Raw genomic sequence first — 27,835 nt, 5'->3', positions numbered from 1 at the left:
GTGCTAGTGGAATGTAAAATATCAGTGGAATCAACCACAAATTGCCAATAAGAACAGGTACTGCGACCTTTTAAGAGATTACCCCATTACTATAGCCATAGTGCAGTTCTAATTTCGGAACATAATTCAGATTTTGGAGTGCTGTAATGAACCACAGTTTTTTTCAACTCTGGCACCCACCTTGATCTTGATTTTAAAAACTTCTGTGATGGGATTAATTTCTTAATATTTTAGAATAATTCTGAGCTGTTCAAAATATGCTGTAAAATATCGAGCAAGATTAAAGGTGAATGATTCATTTCCACATGCTTTTCTTTTGCACTGATGTTTCTATCTCTGCTATGTTGATCATAAAATATTGTACAGGAAACAGCTTCCAAGTGTGCTACAAATACAGAAAATGCTATGAGTGCCATCCTGACCTAAAATAATAAGCTGAAGGGTATGAGTGACAGGTTTTTCATTGCTTTTTCACAGTCCAATAATTGCTAGCAGCCATTAAATAACATGGGGTAATTTAATTTTCTATTATTTTCTTGATGGTGCAGACAAGTATTAAAAAGAAAAAAATCTCATCCCAGAACACAGAGGGAGTGATTGACAGAAATTATTGTATGATCTGAGTGTAATTTCTTATACTTGGACCATCTATCACTAGCAGGTATATTTTTCTCTGTTCACTATTTTTATAGCAAAAATTAGCTGAGAGTATGAAGTGGACAACACTGCTTTATATTTGCATCAATTTTTCTGCTAAAATTAGTGAATGAAGGAAAATATACCTCTAGATCATTTATACTATTTCGTAGGAAATAATACTTAGACTTTTATAGTTGTGGTAGTTTTGGTGTGGATCTGAAATTAATATATTGATTGTGTTGTAATAGATTTGGAGGCATTGTGAGCCACCTCAACTTTGAGGACACTTTTGTACCATTTCGGGCAAAATTTAACATTTAACTTATTCTGGCAAATATTCACTGAAACCTTCTAAAATATTTGAGTTTTTTATGAGGTTATTTTTAAACATTTAAGTCTTTGCTTCTGTAGCATCTTACTGAGTGGGACTGGCTAGTGACTCCAAATGATTTTTATCTTAGGGGATATTTCTTCAATTGTGTTATTAAACAAAGGCTCTGCAAAGGTCAACTATGCTATATGGTAGGGAACCAAATTTTCTTCCGTCAATCACACCTAGAGGCCGCACTGCTGTAAGTGACTGGGATTGATTTTATGCACAAGTTCTGTTGGTTGCAGTTCGTAGAGACTCTTTTTAAATAGACCGTAAACAGACCTTGTTTGCTTTGCTGTTTGCTGAGTAAATAAATTTTGTTTGCTTTGCTGTTTGCTTTGTTTGCTGTAAAATACACTGTTTGGCTGCAAGTCCTGCCGACTGTAAGTCCTGCCCCGCCTCCAACTCATTGGCTGACACAGTGGTGTCAATAGACACGCCAAATTTTCTTGGCTCTTGAAAGTCTGTTTTATCTTCACTGGGAATCTCGCCAGCAGATGAAATTGCCACCAGTCATCAAACTCTATGGTGGGCAGGTTGTCACTTGCAAATGTGGCCCTGCTGCAGTACTGTTATATTTGAGACAATATTCTTATACCTGGTAATAACTTAATTCACTGCTACCAGATGCCAAGAAAAAACAATGCAGAGCATTGTTATCCTGTTGGAGAGGGTAGAGAGGTGATTCATTATGCTAAAGAGCATATTGTAGCAGAGCCTAATCACCCATTGATGGTGACAATGCTGACCATTGTGGAGGCAGGCTCCAACAGTTTTATTAACACTAATTTTGACAGTGATTTTAAAAAAAATATTAAGTTAAACCGCAGATCACTGCAATACAACTATTACTGATTCCAGTAGCATTGAAAAATTAAGTATAAAATGTAATTACTTGCTCAATAAGTAATGGCTGCTAAAACGCTGAAAAGAGTTCTCAGATAGGGAACCCACAATAAACAGAGGGAGGGGATTCTATACGGTCAGACCTTGAACAAGAAAATTTTATTTTTAATAGAATGAGAGTTTTATCTCTTATTTACCCCATATATTGAATTCATAATCACAGTTGTGTTCATCATGGGGAGGTCACTCAGTGGAGGCCAAGTGCTTCCTCACAGTGTTAGGAAAAAATGGAGGGACAGACACATTTGCTGCTCTCTTGCACCTCCTAGCAGGCAGTTCGTTGGTGGCATTTTGGAAGGTTTAGGAGCAGCTCCACCCTTCTGTCTATTCTTTCAGGTTTTGTGGGAAGACGCAAGAAAGGAGAAAGGGTAAAAAAATGGTTGGGATCCCATCCTTGAAATGAATCCTCATGTAGAACATCTGTACAAAGATGTGTGTTTTGCGCAAAAGAAAATTACTACTCTTCTCAAGTCACTTCTTGGTGGCTTTCCTTAGGAGAAATATGGACCATATTCATAGTCTACATTTCTACCCTCCCAACTGAGGAAGCACGTAAGGCACATATTTAGGTGAGGAGAAGCTCACCAAGAGTTTACATTTGTATCTAAAGTAGTTTGTGTGTTTTTGAGGTTTTCCTCTACTATATTTGATTAAATTTAAAGAAGCATTTCAGAAATGTACATTATGGTTTATAAACTCATGCAGTATATTTTCAACAAGCTGTGCAAATAAAGCACTGTAGCTATATTGACTTAAAACATTTCAAATTAAGGTGTTGGTCAGTGTGGCGATGCGCTGAGACCCTCCTCTCAGGAGCCTTTTATTTCCTTAAACAATTAATTTACTAACAGTTATCTGCTTTATCCCTGCCATTTTGTCTCGTTTGTTGATTCATGTAATCTTTTTTTTATTGGTTGGCTTATAATGGCTGTTTTTAATCTGGTTTGAAGCTCTTGATAAATAATGTGTAAATATATGCCTTAAGAGCACATTAAAAATTATAGGCGATGTACAGTACCGTTTAGACCATGAATTCAGATAAGCTAACTCATGCAGACAAACTTTAACACACTTTGCCACCATGCCATTCATGAGGATTCAAGAGATGACTTTCTCACCATCTACTTGTCATTTATCCATAAGAATAAAACCGGATGGACCACCCAGCGTCGGACCACTAGGCACCGGACACGATAAAGGCAAACCAGGCCCAGTTGACCCTGCAAAGTCCTCCTCACGAACATCTGGGGACTTGTGCCAAAATTAGGAGAGCTGTCCCACAGACCAGTCAAGCAACAACCTGACATAGCCATACTCTCAGAATCATACCTTTCAGCAAACATCCCAGACTCTTCCATCACCATCCCTGGGTATGTCCTGTCCCATCGGCAGGACAGACCCACCAGAGGTGGCGGTACAGTGATATACAGTGATATACAGTCAGGAGGGAGTGGCCCTAGGAGTCCTCAACATTGACTCCGGACCCCATGAAGTCTCAAGGCATCAGGTCAAACATGGGCAAGAAAGCCACCTGCTGATTACCACCTACCGTCCTCCCTCAGCTGATGAATCAGTCCTCCTCCATGTTGAGCACCACTTGGAGGAAGCACTGAGGGTAGCAAGGGCACAGAATGTACTCTGGGTGGGAGACTTCAATGTCCATCACCAAGAGTAGCTCGGTAGCACCACTACTGACCGAGCTGGCCGAGACCTGAAGGACATAGCTGCCAAACTGGGCCTGCGGCAGGTGGTGAGCGAACCAACACGGGGGAAAAACCTACTTGACCTCGTCCTCACCAATCTAACTGTCGCAGATGAATTTGTCCATGACGGTCCTTGTGGAGACGAAGTCCTGTCTTCACAGTGAGGACACCATCCATCGTGTTGTGTGGCACTACCACTGCGCTAAATGGGATAGATTCAGAACAGATTTAGTAGCTCAAAACTGGGCATTCATCAGGCGCTGTGGCACATCAGCAGAATTGTATTCCGCCACAATCTGTAACCTCATGACCCGACATCCCCCACTCTACCATTACCATCATGCCAGGGGATCAACCCTGGATCAATGAGGAGTGTAGAAGAGCATGCCAGGTGCAGCACCAGGCGTATCTAAAGATGAGGTGCCGACCTGGTGAAGCTACAACACAGGACTACATGCATGCTAAACAGCGGAAGCAGCATGCTGTAGACAGAGCTAAGCAATCCCACAACCAACGGATCAGACCAAATCTCTGCAATCCTGCCACATCCAGATGTGAATAGTGGTGGACAATTAAACAACTAACGGGAGGAGGAGGCTCTGTAAACATCCCTATCCTCAATAATGGCGGAGCCCAGCACATGGTGCAAAAGACAAGGCTGAAGCATTTGCAACCATCTTCAGCCAGAAGTGCTGAGTGAATGATCCATCTCGGCCTCCTCCTGAGATCCCCACCATCACAAAAGCTAGTCTTCAGCCAATTCGATTCACTCCACATGATATCAAAAAATAGCTGAGTGCATTGGATACAGCAAAGGCTATGGACCCCGACAACATCCCGGCTGTAGTACTGAAGACTTGTGCTCCAGAACTAGCCGCACCTCTAGCCAAGCCGTTCCAGTACATTTATACAATACTGGCATCTACCCAATAATGTGGAAAATTGCCCAGGTATGTCCTCTCCACAAAAAAACAGGACAAATCCAATCCGGCCAATTACTGCCCCACCAGTCTACTCTTAAGCATCAGCAAAGTGATGGAAGGTGTTGTCGACAGTGCTATCAAGCGGCACTTACTCACCAATAACCTGCTCACCGATGCTCAGTTTGGGTTCCAACAGGACCACTCGGCTCCAGATCTCATTACAGCTTTAGTCTAAACATGGACAAAAGAGCTGAATTCCAGAGGTGAGGTGAGAGTGACTGCCCTTGACATCAAGGCAGCATTTGACCGAGTGTGGCATCAAGGAACCCTAGTAAAATTGAAGTCAATGGGAATCAGGGGGAAAACTCTCCAGTGGCTGGAGCCATACCTAGCACAAAGGAAGATGGTAGTAGTTTTTAGAGGCCAATCATCTCAGCCCTAGGACATTGCTGCAGGAGTTCTCAGGGCAGTGTCCTAGGCCCAACCATCTTCAGCTGCTTCATCAATTACCTTCCCTCCGTCATAAGGTCAGAAATAGGGATGTTCGCTGATGATTGCAGTGTTTAGTTTCATTCGCAACCCCTCAGAAAATGAAGCAGTCCGTGCCTTCATGCAGCAATAACTGGACAACATTCAGGCTTGGGCTGATAAGTGGCAAGCATCATTCGCGCCAGACAAGTGCCAGACAATGACCATCTCCAACAAGAGACAGTCTAACCATCTCCCCTTGACATTACCATTGCCAATTCCTCCACCATCAACATCCTGGGGGTCACCATTGACCAGAAATTCAACTGGACCCACCAGCTATGGTGACTAGAATAGGACAGAGGCTGGATATTGTGCGGCGAGTGTCTCACCTCCTGACTCCCCAAAGCCTTTCCACCATCTACAGGGCACAAGTCAGGAGTGTGATGGAATACTCTCCACTTGCCTGGATGAGTGCAGCTCCAACAACACTCAAGAAGCTCGACACCACCCAGGACAAAGCAGCCCGCTTGATTGGCACCCCATCCACCACCCTAAACATTCACTCCCTTCACCACTGGTGCACTGTAGTTGCAGTGTGTACTATCTACAAGATGCACTGCAGCAACTCGCCAAGGCTTCATTGTCAGCATCTCCCAAACCGATGACCTCTACCACCTAGAAGGACAAGGGCAGCAGGCGCATGGGAACACCACCACCTGTACATTCCCCTCCGCAAGTCACACACCATCTTAACTTGGAAATATATCGCCGTTCCTTCATCGTCGCAGGGTCAAAATCCTGGAACTCCCTTCCTAACAGCACTGCGGGAGAACCTTCACCACACGGACTTCAGTGGTTCAAGAAGGCGGCTCATCACCACCTTCTTGAGGGCAATTAGGGATGGGCAATAAATGCTGACCTTGCCAGCGACGCCCACATCCCATGAATGAATAAAAAGAAATGCAGTTACCGTGGCTCAACAGTTGATGTTTGTGCTTTGAAGGATTAATACAGTTTATCTGTATCCAATAAAACCGTCACTGAAATACATTGCTTATTTTAATTTGCCTAATATATTGTTCTTAATGAACATTTTTAGTAGAATTACTCAAGAAAGTTGCTCATAAAGGTGCTCTATTTCTTTTGTATTTACTCAGCAAGATGGAAATCTGATAATTTACATCAATTACGCAGTAGTGTCATATTAAACTTGAAATACAGTGACACTAAAATGATCTGTTTTTGGAATAAGATAGTTTCCTATGCACGATGTGTTAGCCAGAAATGTAATATAGTTCAGCTGTTCTGGCTTTATCACTTGTACGTTGACAAGCTGTAAAAACTGCAATCTAATTTGAAAAATAAAGTTTTTTTTTAATGTTAAATTCCCCAGCACCCATTAAAATGTACCTATTTTAAATTCCAGATCCCGTCGACTTCCTTTGCAAAGAAGAGTGTACTTTGGAGATGTCACGGCATCACAGCCGGTATGAGAGAGATTATCGCATCGGGTGGGATTGGCGGGAACGAAGCAGCAGCTGTAAAAATGTAAATAATACCAACTGCAGCAGTGGCATTACCAACAGTAACAGCATCGCTAACAGACCTGGTCTTCTACCACTGCCAATTGTTCCCTCCCATCTCTTAACTCCAGTCACACCTGTCTGTACTACAGCAAGCAATGAGATGATGACGAGTTTAATGGCCAGCTCTGTTCCTTCCACAACAACAGCTTCTAAGGTGGGACATGTCAGAAAATATTATCCTGCATTATACACTGTCTCACATTTTCATATTGCATACTATTAACAAAAATGGTCACTTTTTTCTTCACAACCATGTTATTCAATAGGCTTGAAATGATGGTCTGAAATTCCCTGAAAACTTACTGGTTTAATTTTGGGGTAACACCAATTTTCTGCATAAAATATTAAGGAAATTCAGGCGCAAGTCAGTTATGCCTATTTTTACACCAAGCCTGAATTTACATAATCTTTTACGTTAAATTTACGCCAGTTCTGTTGCACCTAAAATTGTAGGCGCAACAGGACCCAAAGTCATAATTTAATAGCAAATATTTAAGCAATTTTTATTTTTATTTTTCCTCACTGAGACCTAAAATGCATTTTCTGTATCTTTGAATACATCTTTCCAGCATCAGAATGATCATCATTAAAATTTGAAAAAGTTTCATGATTGCAGTTTTAAAAAAATGCAGTGCCTAATGTTTCTAAATGATGGTTTTATGGCATCAAACTTCAATTTTCATGCATGAGAAAGGAATAAGGCATAAGTTCGGCACGTTCTTTGGGCCTCAATTATTTACGCTGATTTCTGTTTGTTTTAAGCTGGCTTTTACATTCTGGCATATGCTAGTGACATTGTAAGGAAATTTCGGCGTAACTCGCTGATGAGAAGATCAGCGTAAGTTTCTGCTTAACTTGTCCGTTGTGCCATTTCAGGAAATTCCAGGTCACAATTGTACAAATATTAATGTACAATGCTTAAAGTATTCATGTGAAGTTTCTATATCCAACAATTTAATGGAGGCATCAACTTATTTATTTTAAATTGGTTGCAGCTTCTGTTAATAGAAGCCTCTGCTAAAAAGGAATGTCACAGGAATGCATTAAGAACAGAGTACTTTCACTATCTCTAAATGATGTAAAGTTGGTTTCTCAATGGTCTTTGTACAAAAGTCAGGCATCTATAAAAAATCAGAACCAAACTATAATTAGTTGTTTTAAAGAAGTGGTATTTAATGACAATGGTACTTAAAGTTAAAATACAGCGGTCCCGAAATTCCAATAATTTGGTACAGCATGAATTTATCTGTGGCGGGGGCGGGGGTGGGGGTGGGGGGGTGGTCTGAATATCAGTCGTAAAGAGGATACTTCAGTTTTAAATCTGTTTAAGTTCCAACTTAATTAATGTATCCATTTCATTGACGTTGACCATATGCAGGTGTCACCTGATAATTTAGTGCAAAGGATAATGCCTTTAGATTTGTGAATGCAGTTATAGGGTAAATATAGGTCTACTGTCTGAAATGTACAAATTATACATGAATTCAGCTTTCAACCATGACACTTAATCTTTGCTGACCTTGTGGGGTTATTAAACCTTGTCCAGCAATGGGGAGGAATTCTGGAGGAGATGGTTAGGAGCTGCCAGTTATTACCTGTGTGTCACTTCCTTTCACATGGTCCTGGTTGCTGTATTGAAGGATCTCTTACCATCCACTCCCACTTTTCCACCACTCCCTAATTTCAGTTGTGATTATATTTAAGTCATTCTTCTAGAAGTTTCAGGCCCTTTTCTTACTGGTTCCTTTTTTTGTTCCATGCCTTCAAATTGCTACATGTTGGTTCTGTTTTAAGAGCAGTTCAGCTTTAAATCCAAAATTTTGCACCCTTAAGTGCTTCCTCCGTACCTCCCCTCCCCACTCCCACCCCACGTATTTTCTGGGCCTCCTGGTATAAGTAGCCAATTGCTGGTGGGACATGCACCTTTGTCTCTCCCAACAATATTTTAATAGGTTAATCCCAAGATTTCTGACAGGACCACTGGGAAGTGGAAGTCCTGCTCCACCTCACTTATGGCAGCAGATTGTGAGACTCAGAATTTTGGAGCCAACAAGTATAAAAACCTACTCTGAAAAGTAAAAAATATGGGGAATGGACTGCTTCGTTTTGCTTTCCAATGGAAGTGCATTTCAGTGTATGTCTCTTTAGTCTAAAAGGTGCTTCTGCAAATTTTGCCACTGCTACAGAATTATGAAATGGATTTGAGGTTTCTATAAATGTAACATATTGAAGGAATCAATCCTTATTGGCCAGTTATTTTAGTGCTGGACAATTAAAGTCATGATGTGGAGATGCCGGTGATGGACTGGGGTGGACAAATGTAAGGAGTCTTACAACACCAGGTTATAGTCCGAAAGCTTGTGATTTTAAATAAAGCTGTTGGACTATAACCTGGTGTTGTAAGACTCCTTACATTTGGATAATTAAAGCACCTCAAATTATGGGTACTTCCTAATGACTTTCAAAGGTAACCAATGTCAAAGAAATTAGCTTGAATTTTAATTTTGTGGTTGAAATATCCTTGTGCATTTGGCTCAACTTGTATTCAAGACATTTGCTAGCTGAATATGCTTGTAGAATTTTTTTAAAATTTAATCTCTGGATGTTGGTAACGCTGACAAGGACACGTTTACTACCCATCCCTAGTTTCCCTGATAAGGTGGTGATAGGCTGCCTTCTAGTACTTGTCAGTTGTGGCTCAGTTGGTAGTTTCTCTCGCCTCTGAGTCCGAAAACTGTGGGTTCAAATCCCATTCCAGAGACTTGAGCGCATAATCTAGGCCGACACTGCAGTGTAGTATGGAGGGAGTGCTGCACTGTTGGAGCTACTGCCTTTCAGATGAGATGTTAAACTGAGGCCCCACCTGCCTTCTCAGGTGGATGTAAGAGATCTCATAGCACTATTTCAAAGAAGAGCAGGGGAGTTCTCCCTGGTGTCCTGGCCATTGTTTATCCTTCAACCAACATCACTAAAAAACAGATTATCTGGTCATTATCTCATTGTTTCCTACATTACAACAGTGACTACACTTCAAAAATGTAGTCTTTCCCTGCTTCCATTTATTTTATATTTGTAGCCTGCCTAGCTGTGGAATTTCTGAATGTGAGTATTTTCTCTTGCTGTAGTGTGAGACAAAGCAGAGGAACGCTATGAGGACAGGGATATCCCAACATTTACAGAAGTTGTAAAACCACTTTATTAAAGCAATAGGCCCTATGGATCAGACCCCCTTGCTCTGATCAGATCATTGAGCACACCGATGAATTACTAGCAAAATGACCGATAACAGGATAAAGTAGGGTAGGAATGTTGCACGATAAGATAATCAATTTTGTATTTATAGAGGCAGTGGAATAATCAGAGCAATTTAGTTATGATAACTACAGAGAGTAAGTGTTTTAATATCTGTGAATTAATTTTTAATTCTCCAAGTTTCATGCTGTTCTTCCTCTTCCAAGTCTGAACAAATGATCTTGTCCCAACTTTATTTGGTGAATCCTACTAACAAAGACCTGGGCTATGCTAACTCAGTGCAGCACTGCATTGAGAAATATGGGGCGGGGTGGGGCGGGGGTAATTTTAACCCAACCCACCCGGGTTGAGGTCAATGGAAAGTAAAACTTGGTGGGGTGCCTGTCTTTACATTGGGCCAGATCATTCTGGAGCATCCGCCATTAGTTAGACTTTTTTCTGCACCCTTCAGCTCGAAAATCTTTTGCACCGTAAGTTGCTAGAAGTGTGAACTGATAACGGTGTGGTGAGGTCAATGGGGCAGCTGGGACTTTAGTGAAAAGTGGGACCAACAGTCTATCTCCTTAACCAATGAGATTTAAGGATTGAGAAAGAAACCAAGGAACTGGTAAGTAACATAAAAGGGAATCCCTTTTAAAGTCCTCTATAGGCAGAAAAATAGTAAACAGGTAGTAAGAGGAGGGGTGGGGCCGATTAAGGACCAAAAAGGAGACCTACGCATGGAGGCAGAGGGCTTGGCCAAGATACTAAATAAGTACTTTGCATCTGTCTTTACCAAGGAAGAAGATGCTGCCAAAGTCACAATAATAGTTCAATTACATTCTTCCTATAATGTGGTGACCAGAACTGTACACAGTACTCAAGCTGTGGCCTACCAGTGTTATATACAGTTCCAACATAACCACCCTGCTCTTATATTCTATGCCTCGGCTAATAAAGGAAAGTATTCCATATGCCTTCTTAACCACCTTATCTACCTGTCCTGCTACCTTCAGGGATCTGTGGACATGCACTCCAAGGTCCCTCACTTCCTCTACACCTTTCAGTATCCTCCCATTTATTGTGTACTCCCTTGCCTTGTTTGCCTTCCTCAAATGCATTACCTCACACTTCTCTGGATTGAATTCCATTTGCCACTTTTCTGCCCACCTGACCAGTCCATTGATATCTTCCTGCAGTCTTCAGCTTTCCTCCTCACTATCAAACACACGGCCAATTTTTGTATCATCTGCAAACTTCTTAATCATGGCCCCTACATTTAAGTCCAAATCATTAATATATATCATAAAAAGCAAGGGACCTGGTACTGAACCCTGTGGAACCCCACTGGAAACAGCCTTCCAGTCACAAAAACAACCGTCGACCATTAACTTTTGCTTCCTGCCACTGAGCCAATTTTGGATCCAACTTGCCACTCTCCCTTGGATCCCACGGGCTTTTACTTTTTTGACCAGTCTGCCATGTGGGACCTTGTCAAAAGCCTTGTTAAAATCCATGTAGACTACATCAAATGCACTACCCTCATCGACCCTCCTTGTTACCGCCTCAAAAAATTCAATCAGGTTAGTCAGACATGACCTTCCCTTAACAAATCCATGCTGACTGTCCTTAATTACTTTGTGCCTTTCTAAATGGTGGTTTATCCTGTCCCTCAGAATTGATTCCAATAATTTGCCCACTACCAAGGTTAGACTGACTGGCCTGTAATTACTCGGTCTATCCCTCACTCCCTTTTTAAACAACGGTACAACATTAGCAGTCCTCCAATCCTCCGGCACCATACCTGTATCCTGTGAGGATTAGAAAATGATGGTCAGAGCCTCCACTGTTTCCTCCCTTGATTCTTTTAACAGCCTGGGATACATTTAATTCGGCCCTGGTGATTTACCTACTTTCAAAGATGCTAATCCCCTTAATACTTCCTCTCTCTCACTGATTTTATCCCATCCAATATTTCACACTCCTCCTCCTTAAATACAATGTCTGCATTGACCCTTTCTTTTGTGAAGACAGATGCAAAGTATTCATTAAAAACCATACCAACATCTTCCGCCTCCACACATAGGTTACCTTTTTGGTCTCTAATAGGCCCTACTCTTTCCTTAGTTATCCTCTTGCTCTTAATGTATTTATAAAACATCTTGGGGTTTTCCTTGATTTTACTTGCCAATATTTTCTCATGCCCTCTCTTTGCTTTCCTAATTTCCATTTTATTTTCACCCCTGCATTTTTTATACTCCTCTAGGCTTTCTGTAGTATTGAGTTCTCCACGTCTGACATAGGCTTTCCTTTTCTGCCTTATCTTACCGTGTATGTTCCTTCACATCCAGGGAGCTCTAGATTTGACAGCCCCAACCTTTTTCTTTGTGGGAACATGTTTACTCTGCACCCCTTGAATCATCCCCTTGAATGCCTCTCACTGCTCTGACATTGATTTACCTTCAAGTAGCTGTTTCCAGTCCACTTTTGCTAAATCACTTCTTAGCTTAGTAAAATTGGCCTTTCCCCAATTGAGAACTTTAACTCCTGTTCTATCTTTGTCCTTTTCCATAACTATGCTAAAATGAACTGAATTATGATCAATACCACCAAAATGCTCTCCCACTGATACTCCTTCCACCCGCCCAGCCTCATTTCCTAAAATTAAATCCAGAACTGCCCCTCTCTTGTTGGGCTTGCTACATACTGGCTAAAAAAGTTCTCCTGAATGCAATTTAAGAATTTTGCACCCTATATACCCTTCACACTGTTTGTTTCCCAGTTAATATTCGGGTAGTTGAAATCCCCTACTATTACTGCCCTACTGTTTTTGCACTTCTCAGAAATGTGCCTACATATTTGCTCTTCTATCTCCCTCTGACTGTTTTGGGGTCTATAGTACACTCCCAGTGGTGTGACTGCCCCATTTTTGTTCCTTAGCTCAACCCAGTTGGCCTCATTTGATGATCCTTCTAACATATCATCCCTCCTCACAGCTGTAACTGTTTCTTTAACCAAAATTGCCACCCCCTCCCTCCTTTTTTATCCCCTTCTCTATCTCATCTGAAAACCCTGTAACCAGGAATGTTGAGCTGCCATTCCTGTCCCTCTTTAAGCCATGTTTCTGTAATAGCTAAGATATCGTAAGGCCACGTGTCTATCTGTGCCCTCAGCTCATCTGCCTTATTCACTATACTCCATGCATTGAGGTATATACCTTTAAGCACTGCCAAACTCCCTTGCTGTTTATTTTCTAACCTTTGTTTCCTAATTCACTTACTAATTTTCTGCCTTCTATCTCCAGTTCTGATTCTGTCCCATCTGAATCTACACTCAGATTCCCATCCCCCTGCCAAGCTAGGTTAAACCCTCCCCAACAGCTCTAGCACACCTCCCCGCAAGGATATTGGTCCCAGCCCTGTTGAGGTGCAACCCGTCTGGCTTGTACAGGTCCCACCTCCCCCAGAACTGGTCCCAATGCCCCAGGAATCTTAGGCCCTCCCTCCTGCACCATCTCTCCAGCCACACACTCATCTGCTCTATCCTCCTATTTCTATATTCGCTAGCATGTGGTACCGGGAGTAATCCGGAGATTACTATCTTTGGGGTCCTGCTTCTTACTCTCTTTCCTAACTCCTTAAAATCTTCCTGCAGGACCTCATCCCTCTTTCTACCTATGTCATTGGTACCAATATGGATCACGACCTCTGGCTGTTCACCCTCCCTTCCAGAATGTTCTGCAGCTGCTCAGTGACATCCTTGACCCTGGCACCAGGGAGGCAGCATACCATCCTAGACTCACATCTGCGGCCGCAGAAACGCCTGTCTACTCCCCTAACTATAGAATTCCCTATCACTATTGCTCTGTTGACCTTTCTGCTCCCCCCCCCTGTACAGCTGAGCCACCCATGGTGCTATATTCTTGGCTGTGGCTGTACTCCGCAGAGGAACCCTCTCCCTCACCGGTATTCAGAACTGAATACTGGTTAGAGAATGAGATAAACTCAGGTGACTCCTGCACTACCTGCCTGGTCCATCTGGCAGTCACCCAGTCCCTCTTTGTCTGCACTCTCTTAAGCTGTGGGGTGACCACCTCCTGAAACGTGCTATCCACGTAGCTCCCAGCCTCGCGGATGCACTGCAGTGATGCCAGCTGCCGCTCAAGCTCCGAGATCCTGAGCTCGAGCTCCTCCAGCTGATGACACTTCCTGCACCTGTGGTTGTCCAGAACACAGGAAGCATCCTGGAGTTCCCACATTGCACAAGATGTGCATTCGACGGGTCTGAGCTGCCCTGCCATACCTCAGTTTATTAGATTATTAACTAAACGTAACAAAAATAAGCTAAAGACTTAAAAAAAAAAGCACTCACCAGAAAAAGAAACACTCATCAATCAGATCTGTGGCTTTCAAAAGGGACTTGTAGAAGTACTTGAAGGGAAAACATTTGCAGGGCTATGGTAAAGGGCGGGGGAGTGGGACTAGTTGGATTGCTCTTGCAGGAAGCCAGCACAGGCTCGATGGGCTGAATGGCCTCCTGTGTTGTAACCATTCTATGACTCTATGAATGATGGAAAAAGAAGGTGAATTAGAGTGGGTGAATTAGAGTCAAATCAGGTACAGAAAGTGAAATAAAGAGAGGGAAAGAAAGATTGGATTTAGACAGACAGTGAAAAGAGACAGGAAGGAAAAGTAAGAAAAAAAAATGTCAAATTTAAAATTGAACAGTTTAAACTGTTCCCTTTATGGGTCAGAGAGATTGATTGGTACGGCACTAACAATCATTACATCATTAAAAACATACTTGCGCTGTTAAGTTCCAGCCCTAACTTTCTGCAGCGAGTTTAATGGGCAGTTAATGTGCAAGTCCAGCAAATTCTTAAAAATAATGGGGAGACTAAAGGGCGAGATGCTGTTTGTGTGAAGTAAATCGACCAGTAAGTTCTGGAGATTCGCAACCACAGCGCATCTCATAATCCCCTGAACTTGCTGGCCGATTTGTGCATTAATAATGGCGTACAACATTAACACACCGTTATTTTTCCTGCAAGATCTAGCCCACTATTTTTTGGGAAAATGGTCCTGGATGTTAGTGCGATGGAGCTTGCATTCACATCCCTACCGCCTCCTTCTCGGGTTGGCAGGTTGTAACTAGTGGGGTGCCGCAAGGATCAGTGCTTGGGCATCAGCTGTTTACAATATATATCAATGACTTAGATGAGAGGACTGAGTGTAATGTATCCAAGTTTGCTGATGATATAAAGCTAGAGGGGAAAGTAAGCTGTGAGGAGGGTGCAAAGGGATATAGACAGGTTAAGTGAGTGGGTGAGAAGGTGGCAGATGGAGTAAAATGTGGGGAAATGTGAAATTATCCACTTTAGTAGGAAGAATAGAAAAGCAGAATATTTTTTAAAGGGTGAGAGGTTAAGAAAGCTTGGTATTTGGGTGTCCTTTGTACACGAATCACAGAAAGGTACAGCAAGCAATTAGGAAGGCAAATGATATGTTAGCCTTTATTGTAAGAGGGTTGGAGTATAAGAGTAAGGAGGTCTTGCTGCAATTATATCGGGCTCTGGTGAGACCACACCTGGAGTACTGTGTACAGTTTTGCTCTCCTTACCTAAGGAAGGATATACTTGCCTTAGAGTGGGTGCAACAAAGGTTCACTAGATTGATTCCTGGGAGGAGAGGTTTGTCCTATGAGGAGAGATTGAGTAGAATGGGCCTATATTCTCTGGAATTTAGAAGAATGAGAGGTGATCTCATTGAAACATTTAAGATTCTTAAAGGGCTTGACAGGGTAGATGCTGAGAGGCTGTTTCCTCGGGCTGCAGAGCCTTGAACGAGGGGTCATAGCCTCAAGATAAGAGGTTGGCCATTTAGGATCGAGGTGAGGAAAAATTTCTTCACTCAGAGGGTTGTGAATCTTTGGAATTCTCTACCTCAGAGGGCTGTGGATGCTCAGTCGTTGAGTATATTCAAGATTGAGACCAATAAATTTTTGGACACTGAGGAAATCAAGGAATATGGGGATAGGGTGGGAAAATGGTGTTGAGGTAGAAGGTCAGTCATGATCTTATTGAATGGCGGAGCAAGCTCGAGGGGCCGTATGGCCTACTCTTGTTCCTATTTATTATGTTCTTATGTAAGACCAGAGCCTTAATTAATTTGAAAGTAGTAATTTAATTAGATAAAATTACATAGAAAATTACAGCACAGAAATATGCCATTTGGCCAACCAGATCCAGGCCGGTGTTTATGCTCCATATGAGCCTCCTCCCTCTCTACTTCATCTAACCCAATCAGCATATCCTTCTATTCCTTTCTCCCTGATTATCTAGTTTCCCCTTAAATGCATCTGTGCTAGTCGCCTCAACTGCTCCTTGTGGTAGTGAGTTCCACATTCTAACCATTCTCTGGGTAAAGCAGTTTCTCCTGAATTCCCTATTGGATTAATTAGTGACTATCTTATATTTATGGCCCCTATTTCTGATTTCCTCCACAAGTGGAAACATCTTCTCTATGTCTACCTTTTCACATCCTTTCATAATCTTAAAGACTTCTATCAGGTCATCTCTCAGCCTTCTCTTTTCTAGAGAAAAGAGCTGAAGCCTGTTCAATCTTTCCAGATAGGTATAACCTCTCAGTTTTAGGATCATCCTAGTAAATCTTTTTTGCACCTTCTCTGGTGCCTCTATATCCTTTTTATAATATGGAGATCAGAACTGTTCACAGTATTCCAAGTGTGGTCTAACCAAGGTTCTATACAAGTTTAACATAACTCCTCTGCTTTTCAATTCTATCCCTCTAGAAATGAACCTCACTGCTCGGTTTGCTTTTTTTTTGTGGCCTTATCAACCTGCATCGCTACTTTTAGTGATTTGTGTATCTGTTCCCCCAGATCCTTCTGCTCCTTTTATTCATTTAGACTCTTATTTTCCAAGGAGTATGTGGCCTCCTTAATCTTCCTACCAAAATGTACCACCTCACTTATCTATATTGAAATTCATTTTCCAATTGCACGTCCATTCTGCAAGTTTATTAATGTCTTCCTGTATTTTGTCGCAGTCCTCCTTAGTATTAACTATACCCCCCAATTTGGTGGTGTCCACAAATTTTGAAATTGTACTTCCGATTCCTGAGTCTAAATCATTTATGTAAATGGTGAACAACTGTGGAACACCACTTCCCACCTTTTGCCAGTTTGAGCAACTATCTTTAACCCCTACTCTCTCTTTTCTATTTGTAGTCAACTTACTATCCATTCTGCTACTTGTCCCCAGACTCCACATAGTAGTCATGAGTCTACTATGCGGTACCTTATCGAAGGCCTCTTGAAAATCCAAATATATTACATCTACTGCATTACTCTTGTCTATCCTTTCTGTTACTTCTTCAAAGAATTAAAGAAGGTTGGTCAAGCATGACCTTCCCTTTTGAATTTTTAAAAGTTTTAAGTATTTAGTTCCAGATTATTAATTTATAATTTATAGTAATCTGGAACTGTTGCATAACATTTAATGTTTTTTTTCTGTTTCTAACCTAATACTGTGAACAGTGGTTTACTGTTTGCATCGTAATACAAATATAGTTTGGCAAGAATATTCTTAGTTAAGGCCTTTTTTTAAAAATTGATTGCATTAAATAATGAGTCAAATATTTAGTGTTAAGCCCTGATTAATACCAATAATTCCCTTCAGTTCCCCCCCACCCCCACTCCAAAAGATAAAATCCCAAAGTAGAGTTAAACCCAGTAAAATTCTGGAGCTTCAGCTTTGACATGCTGCCTTACTGGTGTGATGTTTAGTGCAGGGAGCACACTGAAGTACAAATCCAAGGAAGTCAAGCTCAAACTTAGTGTTCTAATGAGACCACACCATGAGTACTATGTCCAGTTCTGGTCACTCAGAAACAATGGATACATCCAAACCCTGGAGGGCTGCAGAGAAGAATCATGTAATTGATCCCGAGAGTAAGACAACTGAATTATGAGGGAAGACTAGAGAAACTTGGCTTTACAGCCCTGATAGGAGGTGACGAAGAAAGAACTTGTGACACAGAACATAATAAATGGCATGGAAAAGGTCAATCCAAAATGCAGCACTGATGTTAGGAAGTTCTTCACACAGAGTGATCAACATGCAGGATGGACTTCCAGATAGAAATCAAAAACCATGGATTTATTTAAGGAACAGCTGGATGCTATGCTAGAGAACTGTAGTTTCTTTATGAATGGATGAGTTAGGCTGGATTTAATGAAATAATGGGCAGATTTTGCTGCTAGACTTGCACTTGCCCATAGACTTTCTGTGGGCTTTTGCACGGCAAGTTTCTTCCAACGGGGCAGCCATTCAGCGTGGCGCCCTCTGCAGGGCATCTGGGACCTTTGCGAACACGTCAAACAGCTGTGTATCTCCTTAACCAATCAGATTGAAGAATCGTTAATAACAGCACAGAGTCTGAACCAGGAATTGTAAGTTAGAATAGTGAATTCAATGTCAAATCATAGTGAAATAAAGAGAGGGTGAGAAAGATTGAATTAAGAGACAAAGATAAAAGAGACAGAAGGAAAAAGTTAAAATAAAATGTATTTACATTTTTCTTTAACTGTCCAACAATAATTAAAATCTGAAGGAATGAGACTCCACACTTGTAAAAGTTAATTTTCAGTGCCAGCGAGGGAGTAATTCTGACTTACCACGCTGTTAAAATGGCACTTAGACTTGAAATGACTTGACTTAACTTTTTTTGGCGATTTTAGTCTGTATCTGCAACATCAGTACAGGAACTTCACGCCATTCAAAACATTTAAAGGGGGAGCCAGGCGGCGAGATGCCGTTTTTGTGCAGCTTTTGGAGGAGCATCGCATCTCGGACAGCAACTTCTGAATTTCCGCTTTTAACTGTGTATGTGTGCTCGCCGGACGATACTTTCCGATTTGCACATAAGTAACAGTGAGCGCCATTAGCCTCACTTATGTTTTTAGCAAAATCCGGCCCATTATGATTCAAAATTTGCCAACACCTTTTTCTGTGTGAATGGCTTAACCTCAAATCTTAGGACAACCCATGGGGGTAATTTTAGCCTGCACGCATGGCAGATAACTGATTGAATCCGATTGGTTTCCAGTTAAATTCGGCAGGACCTCCGGGTTACCAACATTTCTGAGTTCCCCGGCCCTACGACCCCCCCCCCCACCCCCACTCCCCGCCACAAATATCGGGGACTTTAAACTAGTAAATGGGGGGTGGGCCCAGGTGGAAAAGGTAGTACAAATAATAATTCTAAAACAAGTGAAATAATAATTCTAAAACAAATGAAAAGGAAGAGAGTAGAGTAATAGTCAGAAATTATGCTTTAGGCACTACAGGTAAAGGGAAAACCAGAAAATATAAAGTAATTAAATCAGGAGAGAAAAATAAGAAGTGTTTGAGAAAAATAACATTAGAGCAGGACAGATTAGGGTGTGTGGCCCAAATAAGCATTCTTTATACAAACACACTGAGTATAAGGAACAAATTGAATGAATTACAGGCACAAATTCAACTTAGAGGGTACGACATGGTAGTCATTTCTGAGACATGGCTGCAAGACGGTCAGGACTGGAAACTGAATGTAACAGGTTATAAGGTCTATAAGAAGGATAGGGAAACTGGTAGAGGGGGAGGAGTAGCCTTAATGATTAAGGATGAAATTAATTCAATGAAAAGAGAGGATATAACGAGAAGTAAGCAGGCAGTGGAGACTTTATGGGTAGAATTAAGAAATAGAAAAGGATTTAAGACTGTAGTGGGAGCTGTGTATAGGCCCCTGGTAGTATAAATGCAGAGATTAGTCAAGCTTGTAGAAAAGGCAGAGTGGTTTTATTGGGGGATTTTAACTTTCATATAGATTGGGATAAGCAGACGAGCTCGTGTCAGAAAGGCAGCGAATTTCTTGTGTGTTCAGGACAGCTTTCTGCAACAATATGTCCTGGAACCAACAAGGGGGCAGGCCATATTAGATTTAATAATGAGTAATGAGCCAGATTTATTTAACAGCCTAACGATGCATGAACATTTATCTAATAGTGATCATAATATGATCGAGTTCAGCATTGCGTTTGAAAGGGAGAAACCCGTAACAGCTACTAAGATTCTAAATTTAGATAAATACTTTTAGATAAATTTAGATAGATACTTAAATGTGATGAGACAGAGACTGTCCACAGTAACCTGGGCAAATCTGTCAATGGGTAAAATGACAGAAGATCAGTGGGAGGTGTTCAAAAAAGAATTTAACGTGATACAGAACCAGTTTATACCACTAAGGGGAAAGAGCTTCTACTTGCCTGAAAAAACAGTCATGGATGACAAAAGAGGTAAGGGACAACATAAAACTAAAAGAAAAAGCGTACAAAAATGCAAAAAATAGCACAGATCCTGGCTCTGGGACAGATACGAAGAACAGCAATGGGTGACAAATCAGATAGTAAGTGCTACAAAAAGGGAGTATGAAAAGAAACTTGCAAGGGATATCAAAATCAACACAAAAATGTTTATAATTATATTAGGAAAAAGAGGCTGGTCAAGAGCAATGTAGGCCCCTTAAAAACTGATAATGGTGATATTGTAAATGAAAATAAGGAAATTATTAAAGTCTATAATTAAGGATAGAGTGACTGAACACCTTGAAAATTTTCAGCTGATCAGAGAGAACCAGCATGGATTTGTAAAGGGTAGGTCATGCCTGACGAACCTGATTGATTGAATTTTTTGAATAGGTGACTAAAGTAGTGGACAGGGGAATGTCTATGGATATTGTCTATATGGACTTCCAGAAGGCATTCGATAAAGTCCCTCATAAGAGACTGTCAGCTAAAGTTGAAGCTCATGGAATTGAGGGCAAATTATTGACCTGTTTAGGAAATTGGCTGAGCGGCAGGAGACAGACAGTAGGGATAATGGGCATGTACTCAAATTGACAGGATGTGACTAGTGGTGTCCCACAGGGATCTGGGTTGGGGCCTGAACTATTCACTATATTTATTAACGACTTAGATAATGGGATAGCGAGCCACATATCCAAGTCTGCCGATGACTCAAAGATAGGCAACATTGTAAGCAGTGTAGATGGAAGCATAAAATTACAGAGAAATATTAATAAATTAAATGAATGGGCATAACTGTGGCAAATGGATTTCATTGTAGGCAAGTGTGAGGTCATCCACTTTGGACCTAAAAAGGATAGATCAGAGTACTTTCTAAATGGTGAAAAGCTCGAAACAGTGGAGGTCCAAAGAGACTTAGGGGTCCACGTACATAGATCATTGAAATGTCATGGACAGGTACAGAAAATAATCAAAAAGGCTAATGGAATGCTGGCTTTTATATCCAGAGGACTAGAATACAAGGGGGCAGAAGTTATGCTACTGCTATACAAAGCCCTGGTTAGACCACATCTGGAGTACTGTGTTCAGTTCTGGGCACAGCACCTCAGGAAGGATATATTGGCCTTGGAGGGAGTGCAGCATAGATTTACTAGATTGATACCTGGACTCCAAGGGTTAAATTAGGGTTGTATTCCCTGGAATTTAGAAGATTAAGGGACGATTTGATCGACATTTTCAAGATATTAAGGGGAGCTGATAGGGTAGATAGAGAGAAACTATTTCCGCTGGTTGGGGAGTCTAGGACTAGGGGACGTAGCCTAAAAATTAGAGCCAAGATTTTCAGGAGTGAAGTTAGGAAACACTTCTACACACAAAGGGTGGTTGAAGTTTGGAACTCGTTTCCACAAATGGCAGTTGATGCTAACTCAATTGTTAATTTCAAATTTGAGATTGATAGATTTTTGTTAACCAAAGGTATTAAGGGACATGGGGCTAAGGCGGGTATATGGAGTTAGGTCACATTGAATGATCTCATTGAATGGCGGAACAGGCTCGAGGAGCTAAATGGCCTACTCCTGTTCCTATGTTCCTACATTCCTGTTGAGTTGCTGTGAGTGGGGTCATGAAATTGGAACTCGCTGGTCTGGCTATCTCCTTTACTGGATCAATAATGAAAGGCTTCTTTATGGGATTCCGAATATCAGTTAAATTAAAAATTGATGCATTGTGTCAAAGGTTTGTACATGAAAATAGAAGAATAAAATATATACTTAGTTAAAGAGAAAAATTTAGTCACCGTTGATCCAATATAAATGGAACGTTCCCAACATGACTAATCTATCCCCATATTGTACAAAAGATCTCTGAAGCCAAGCAGGATAGGATTAGTCTTAGAACAGGGATATATGAGTATATGTTGGAAATCATCATAAATCATCCTTGTTTAGATCATTTACTGCATATTCCCACGATCCGGCATTATGTTGCAGTTATAGGAATTGCAGATGAACCATTCAGCTTATGTATCTAAGATATTCTTGTGTAATTTCAACATTTACTGATAAGATATTGCAGTATTTCTTCTGGCAGCATATTGGCCTTGTAAAGATTCTCTCCCATGGGTCAGAGTCACAAGATCTAGGAGCCACCATCGTAAAGAAGGAATTCTAACTGTTTGCTCTCAAATACCGATGAAGGAAGTATGCACTAAATAGGCACGATAAGTGACACTGAACTGAAAGGTGCCTTCTAAGCAAGTGATTGGGTTTTAAATGTAAAGATTTTTTATCAATCTAGAAGGAATCTAGAGAGGGAGAAAAGAACATAACCCTCTCCCCTGACAAAATGTCAGTCCCCAGTATTAAAAAGAAATTAATACTTTTCACCAGTAGAAAATTTTGAGAATAGAATATTTATTAAACATTTATTTATGGTATTTTTATATAAACCTTGGGATGTACTGCTTATGTTAAAAGCTCATTTCCACACCGTTCACTTGAGGAAGGAGGAAGCCTCCGAAAGCTTGTGGAATTTAAAATAAATTTGTTGGAATATAACTTGGTGTTGTAAAATTGTTTACAATATGTTAAAAGTGTGATTTACTATTGAAGCCACTCTTAATATTTTTCCTTTAAATGGGTATTGTGGCATTGCTGAAGTATAATTGCAAGAAACCTCTAGATAAGTTGGAAAGTAAATTTTTTTTAAAAAGTTTTAATTTAGTGATTGAGTTTCTTCCATGGAACCACATATTCAACCATTTGAGAGGAGCAGATGCTATAGAGCAAGAGGCTAACAATCTCTTGTACTATGTTGGTACAATAAAATGATTGTCAGTTGGATTAGCTGAGGCACATGCCTCAGCGGCAAGTGATCCTTAATATTGAATCTCTCTCTCACTCCTATTTCTCCTCTCCTTTTCTTTTCTCGTTACCTTTTTCTCTTTCTTTTTCTTACTTTCTCATGTCTCTATATTGTATTAATACTGTTGAGTCCATTGCTTCTGTGAACTTCCCCCCCCACCTCAGTTTCTCTAAGCTCTAAATCCTTATGCTCCTCCTTCTTCCTGGTGAAGTGAATAATATTGCAGGTGAATCTCAGCTGTAGTTTCATTGGAATTCAAATCCATTGCCTGATTATCCAATTTGACTCATTCTTTCATAGGACTTCCGAATTATGGAGCACCATACTTCCTTCAGTACTTCCTTCCCATCTAACATTGACAGACTTTTAAAACTCATAATTGGTCGTACCTAATTTTTGATTTATAGCATCTTTTATCTACTGTTTTAAGTTTTAAGTTGTCCTGCACCATGGGCCTAGGCTCTTAATCTAATTTTCTCACCTAATAAATAAAATAATCGATCGGTAAACAGAATTACCTCTATTAATGCGTTTTAGTGAGCAAACACACTTAAGATTTTTTTCAAAAGATTTGTGCTTATATGTGTTAGGAGGAGAGAGGGAGTGTGTCAGGGTATTTAAATACAATTTAAGCAAAGTCCTATTCACCAAGATGAATAATTTTCAAAACTTTTTCCAATGCTAACTATAAGGTATACTTGTAGAAAGACAAAGGAAAGCATTTGAAATATTTTGATAGTTAGAATTGTATAGTCAAGTATCATTTCCATATTTCAGAATTAAAACCTTTAAACTTGTACAGATAAATAAATGTACATTACAAGGTTAAATGTTTCATAAAGTACATTTCAAATCAGTAAATGTGAATAGATTAATCTGGTGCTGTAGATGGTGCTCATCTTGGCTTCGGGTGCATTGTTGGGTAGAGTGGAGGGAACTTCAGTCTGCATCCAACCCATGCTCTACCTAACCTGAGAGTGCTTAAGCTAAAGTACTGGGTGCCTGAAATGAAAAAGTATTCTGTTAACACTCCTTACCTTAATAAACACGAAATGTCACCAAAGAAAGTTGAAAGAAGTGGTGTTTAGTCAGGAAACTTGATAAAAATGCATGAACTGTGATCCTTAATTATTTCTGGCAGCATTGGTTACAGTGGCACTCTTGTTTCTGCACTTACACCTTGCATTATTTTGTTTGCACTTGCATTTCGAAAACAAATATGCTTTTTTCTTTGCAAAAGTAAAAATTGAACATTTTAATTTTTAATATGGATGAAGTCATTTGAACTTGGCGCAACTACTAAAAAATAAAAATTGCTTGCATGTAGCATTGTTGAGTTTTGATTTTATTTTTTGCTACATACTTATAAACTTGTCAGATAATCTACTATCAGACTACAAACCTGTTGAAAGTTTTGTTAGTTTTCTATTGATTCCCATTCTCTGAATCCTAATGAACTATAGCAGTGCTATCACCCACTGATAAACTGGTTATTTAAGCAACCATTTAAATGGTTCCAAATGACAGTAATAATGTTGGCTATAAGTCACAAAGAAAGGCTCACGGAATTAAATTTGTATTTATTGGAGAAAAGAGAAATGTTGCTGGTTTTAAAGTGCTGGGAGGAATGGATAATGTAAACGCAAGTGGGCTGTTTAAATTGTATCATAAACGAAGACCAAAGAACGTGAGTATAAAATTACCAACCCTCAAGCAATCCTTGAGATTAGAAGGAATAATTTTCTCAGAGTAGTGGTTATTGAGAATGGACTGCCAGTTAAACCAATTAATATTACAATGATTAATCCCCTTTTTTCACAAAAAAAAAGGCTGGATGAAACTCTGGTTAAGAATTGGACTCCAGATTATATGGATAAGTGTAGATACAGATGGTAATATGGTGTGTGGAACACAATGGTCCCTGGAGTGTCATGTTGAGCTAGGTTACCTTTGTAGTATGTATAATGTAGGATGTAAAGTTAGGTATGTATCTGGAGCTTTACCAGTTTTATCCTTTAATGACACAAAAAAGTTGCAGAACCTTTTGTCAGGATTGGAAGATGATGAAATGAATTGTAATGGTCTGTGGAAGGAGTGCATTTGATGAGCTGAATATTCTTACTACATTTCATGCTTTCTTATATAAGTGTAAGGAATCTTACAACACCAGGTTATAGTCCAACAATTTTATTTTAAAATCACAAGCTTTCGGAGATTATCCCCTTCGTCAGGTGAGTGAGGGATAATCTCCGAAAGCTTGTGATTTTAAAATAAAATTGTTGGACTATAACCTGGTGTTGTAAGATTCCTTACATTTGTCCACCCCAGTCCATCACCGGCATCTCCACATCATGGCTTCTTATATAAGAGCAGCCTAATAGAATATTTTGTCATTATTGTATCCTATTTTGATGGTATTTGCTACTCTGGCCTGTTAACTGGTATGTGTTACATTGGGCTCTGGGAGGAGAGGGAAACCATAGATCCCATTTTGAGAAAAGAATGATGAAGATGATTTTGCATCAATAAAAAGGATTAGCTGTAAGATCAGTATACTTAATGGGAGCAAAGCAAAAATACAATACTGCTGAACAAGTACATTTTTGTTATGAAATTTTTAATTTGTAATAGCTTATTCTAAATATCGCTAATGTCAGCTAAACTTCAGTTAGGAAGTAAAAGCCTTAATAATGATCATTGCAACTATGTATCCAAAGCAGCTTTCAGGACTTTATAATGAATATAGCAGACCAGAAGTACCTAATATTTCTGTTTGTTATTATAATGACACTTCATTAGTAACGACTGTATGAAATGATTGAAAATTGCAATTTTTTCTCAGTCTACATTGCTGTATGCAAATCATTGAAAACAAACAAAGGGAAATGTTTCAGGATGTTTGGAACTTATCAACTGAAATGAAGTTTTAGACTCATGATTGGCTTTGGCATTCCTTTCATTACGTCCAGACTCAACTATTCCAATTCTGTCCTGGTCGGCCTTGGAACCTCCGCCCTCTGTAAACTTCAGCTCACCCAGAACTTTGCTGCCTGTATCCTAACCCACACAATGTCCAACTCACCCATCATCCCCTGTCCTCGCTGACCTTGGCCTTGGTCCCCCAGTGCTTCAAATTTTAAATTCTCATTCTTGCATTTAAATTCCTTCAAGTCTTCACCCCTCCATATCTCCGTATCCTCCTCCCCTGCTATGCCCTCTCTCAAACTGTTTGTTACTCTACCCCAATCCTCTTGTGCATCCCCCCCCCCGACCCACCGCCTCACCATTGGTGACTGTGCCTTCAGTCATATATGCCCACTCTCCTAAAAGCCCACCTCTTTGACTAACCCCTCCTAACCCATCTTTATTAGCTCGCTGTCTATTTTTCATTATGCTTCTGTGAAGCACTGAGCAATATTTTTATATATTAAAGATAGTAAATAAATATAAGTGGTTGTAATTCTTGGCATCTTACAGATGAAAATAGGGGGAGGGAGGGAAACTCCCCTGATGATCTAGTTACTAAAGTTCAAGCAGAGCAGAAGATCCCAGGTTCACTTTTTGATCCAAGCCAGATAGCAGTCAGGGTGCTATTAGCCTGCACGATCTTATGCTAGGCAGGAAGAATCAGACAGAGTTCTTGCAGATATCTAGCAATTCCACCGTATGTGGGGGCCGGATTTGGCCAGGCTCTGATGCCCTCAATTGTTAAATCGGCCAATGACGCATATCACCTGGGCTCCGATATGAAGAATGGCTATCTTGAGCAACATATTGGAAGTCTGATTGCACCCATGGAAATATACTCCACACCCTTTAGCGAGGGAGAAAATTTGCAGGGGAGAAACTTTCTTTCAAAAAAGAAAATATGGGAAGAAATACAAACTGTGTTTGATCTGATTTGATGTTAGTGTGCTGTCTGTCTGCAATTTAAAAACATTGCATTGGTCCTTTTTAAAATAAAGCTTTCCTGGACCTGTCCCTGGATTCTATTTATGTTATGTTAACACTGAATTGTCCTCTCAGTAACTTAAGGAAAAAAAACTTCAGTGAATTTTCACTAAATTCGCATTTCTTCTGCTTCTGGGTTCCTTATGAAAATAGGCATGCTGGGAATCATTAGTGAATCCAACTGTGTCTCTGTAAACAGTCTATCCTAGTAATTTACCATCTCAATACCTTAATGTTTATTTTGTGAGCAGGAACAATAATTTCACTGCCTAATGAACTGGTTTTTCACTCCAGTGAAAAACAAAAATACACATTGTGAATAATTTAATGGCTCATGTAGTATTGCTGAAGAAATTGTTCTGTCTCTTCAATAAACAGTTTGTATGTGGCCAGTAATGCTATGTGATAAATTATTTTCAACTCACCACATATTTGGAATAAGGGCTTCATTTCATGTGTGTTGGATAACAACCTGACCAGAGCTATTTTCCTGGAAGCCACTGACAGCTGGGAAAAAAATCATCCCACTTATTGCTGTGAGTTTCCTATGGCATCAGAATCACAAATAAAGCATTTCACAGCTATACAACTGATGCAGTCAAGCATTCTCACATTGGTCCTCACCATTTGCAAGTGCCCTATCACCAGGGAATTACTTTGTAACAATCTGCTCCATGCAAGAAGAAAATACTATCACATCAAACCAAATAACAAATACTTAAAGGTCAATTTATTTTCAATTTTAATAGAACAACAGGAAACTGCATTCTGGTCTAGAAATTACTGTTGGCAATAATAGTGTGCAACTGCTTAACACAT

General features: G+C 40.3%; 1 protein-coding gene across 3 annotated transcripts in view; it reads left to right on the top strand.

Annotated features, from left to right (window-relative positions):
• LOC137321733 (kelch-like protein 29) overlaps window positions 1–27,835 on the top strand; it is a 459,448-nt gene that overhangs the window by 173,398 nt on the left and 258,215 nt on the right. For all 3 annotated transcript variants that reach the window (XM_067984319.1, XM_067984318.1, XM_067984320.1), the window contains exon 2: window positions 6,442–6,755. In XM_067984319.1, the coding sequence (XP_067840420.1) occupies window positions 6,483–6,755 (273 nt within the window). In that variant the 5' untranslated portion in view covers window positions 6,442–6,482. The remainder of the gene's footprint in view (window positions 1–6,441; window positions 6,756–27,835) is intronic.

This window comes from Heptranchias perlo, chromosome 5 (assembly GCF_035084215.1).
Source record: "Heptranchias perlo isolate sHepPer1 chromosome 5, sHepPer1.hap1, whole genome shotgun sequence".
NCBI classification, from domain to species: Eukaryota; Metazoa; Chordata; class Chondrichthyes; order Hexanchiformes; family Hexanchidae; genus Heptranchias; species Heptranchias perlo.
This window is presented reverse-complemented; position numbering and strand designations above follow the sequence as displayed.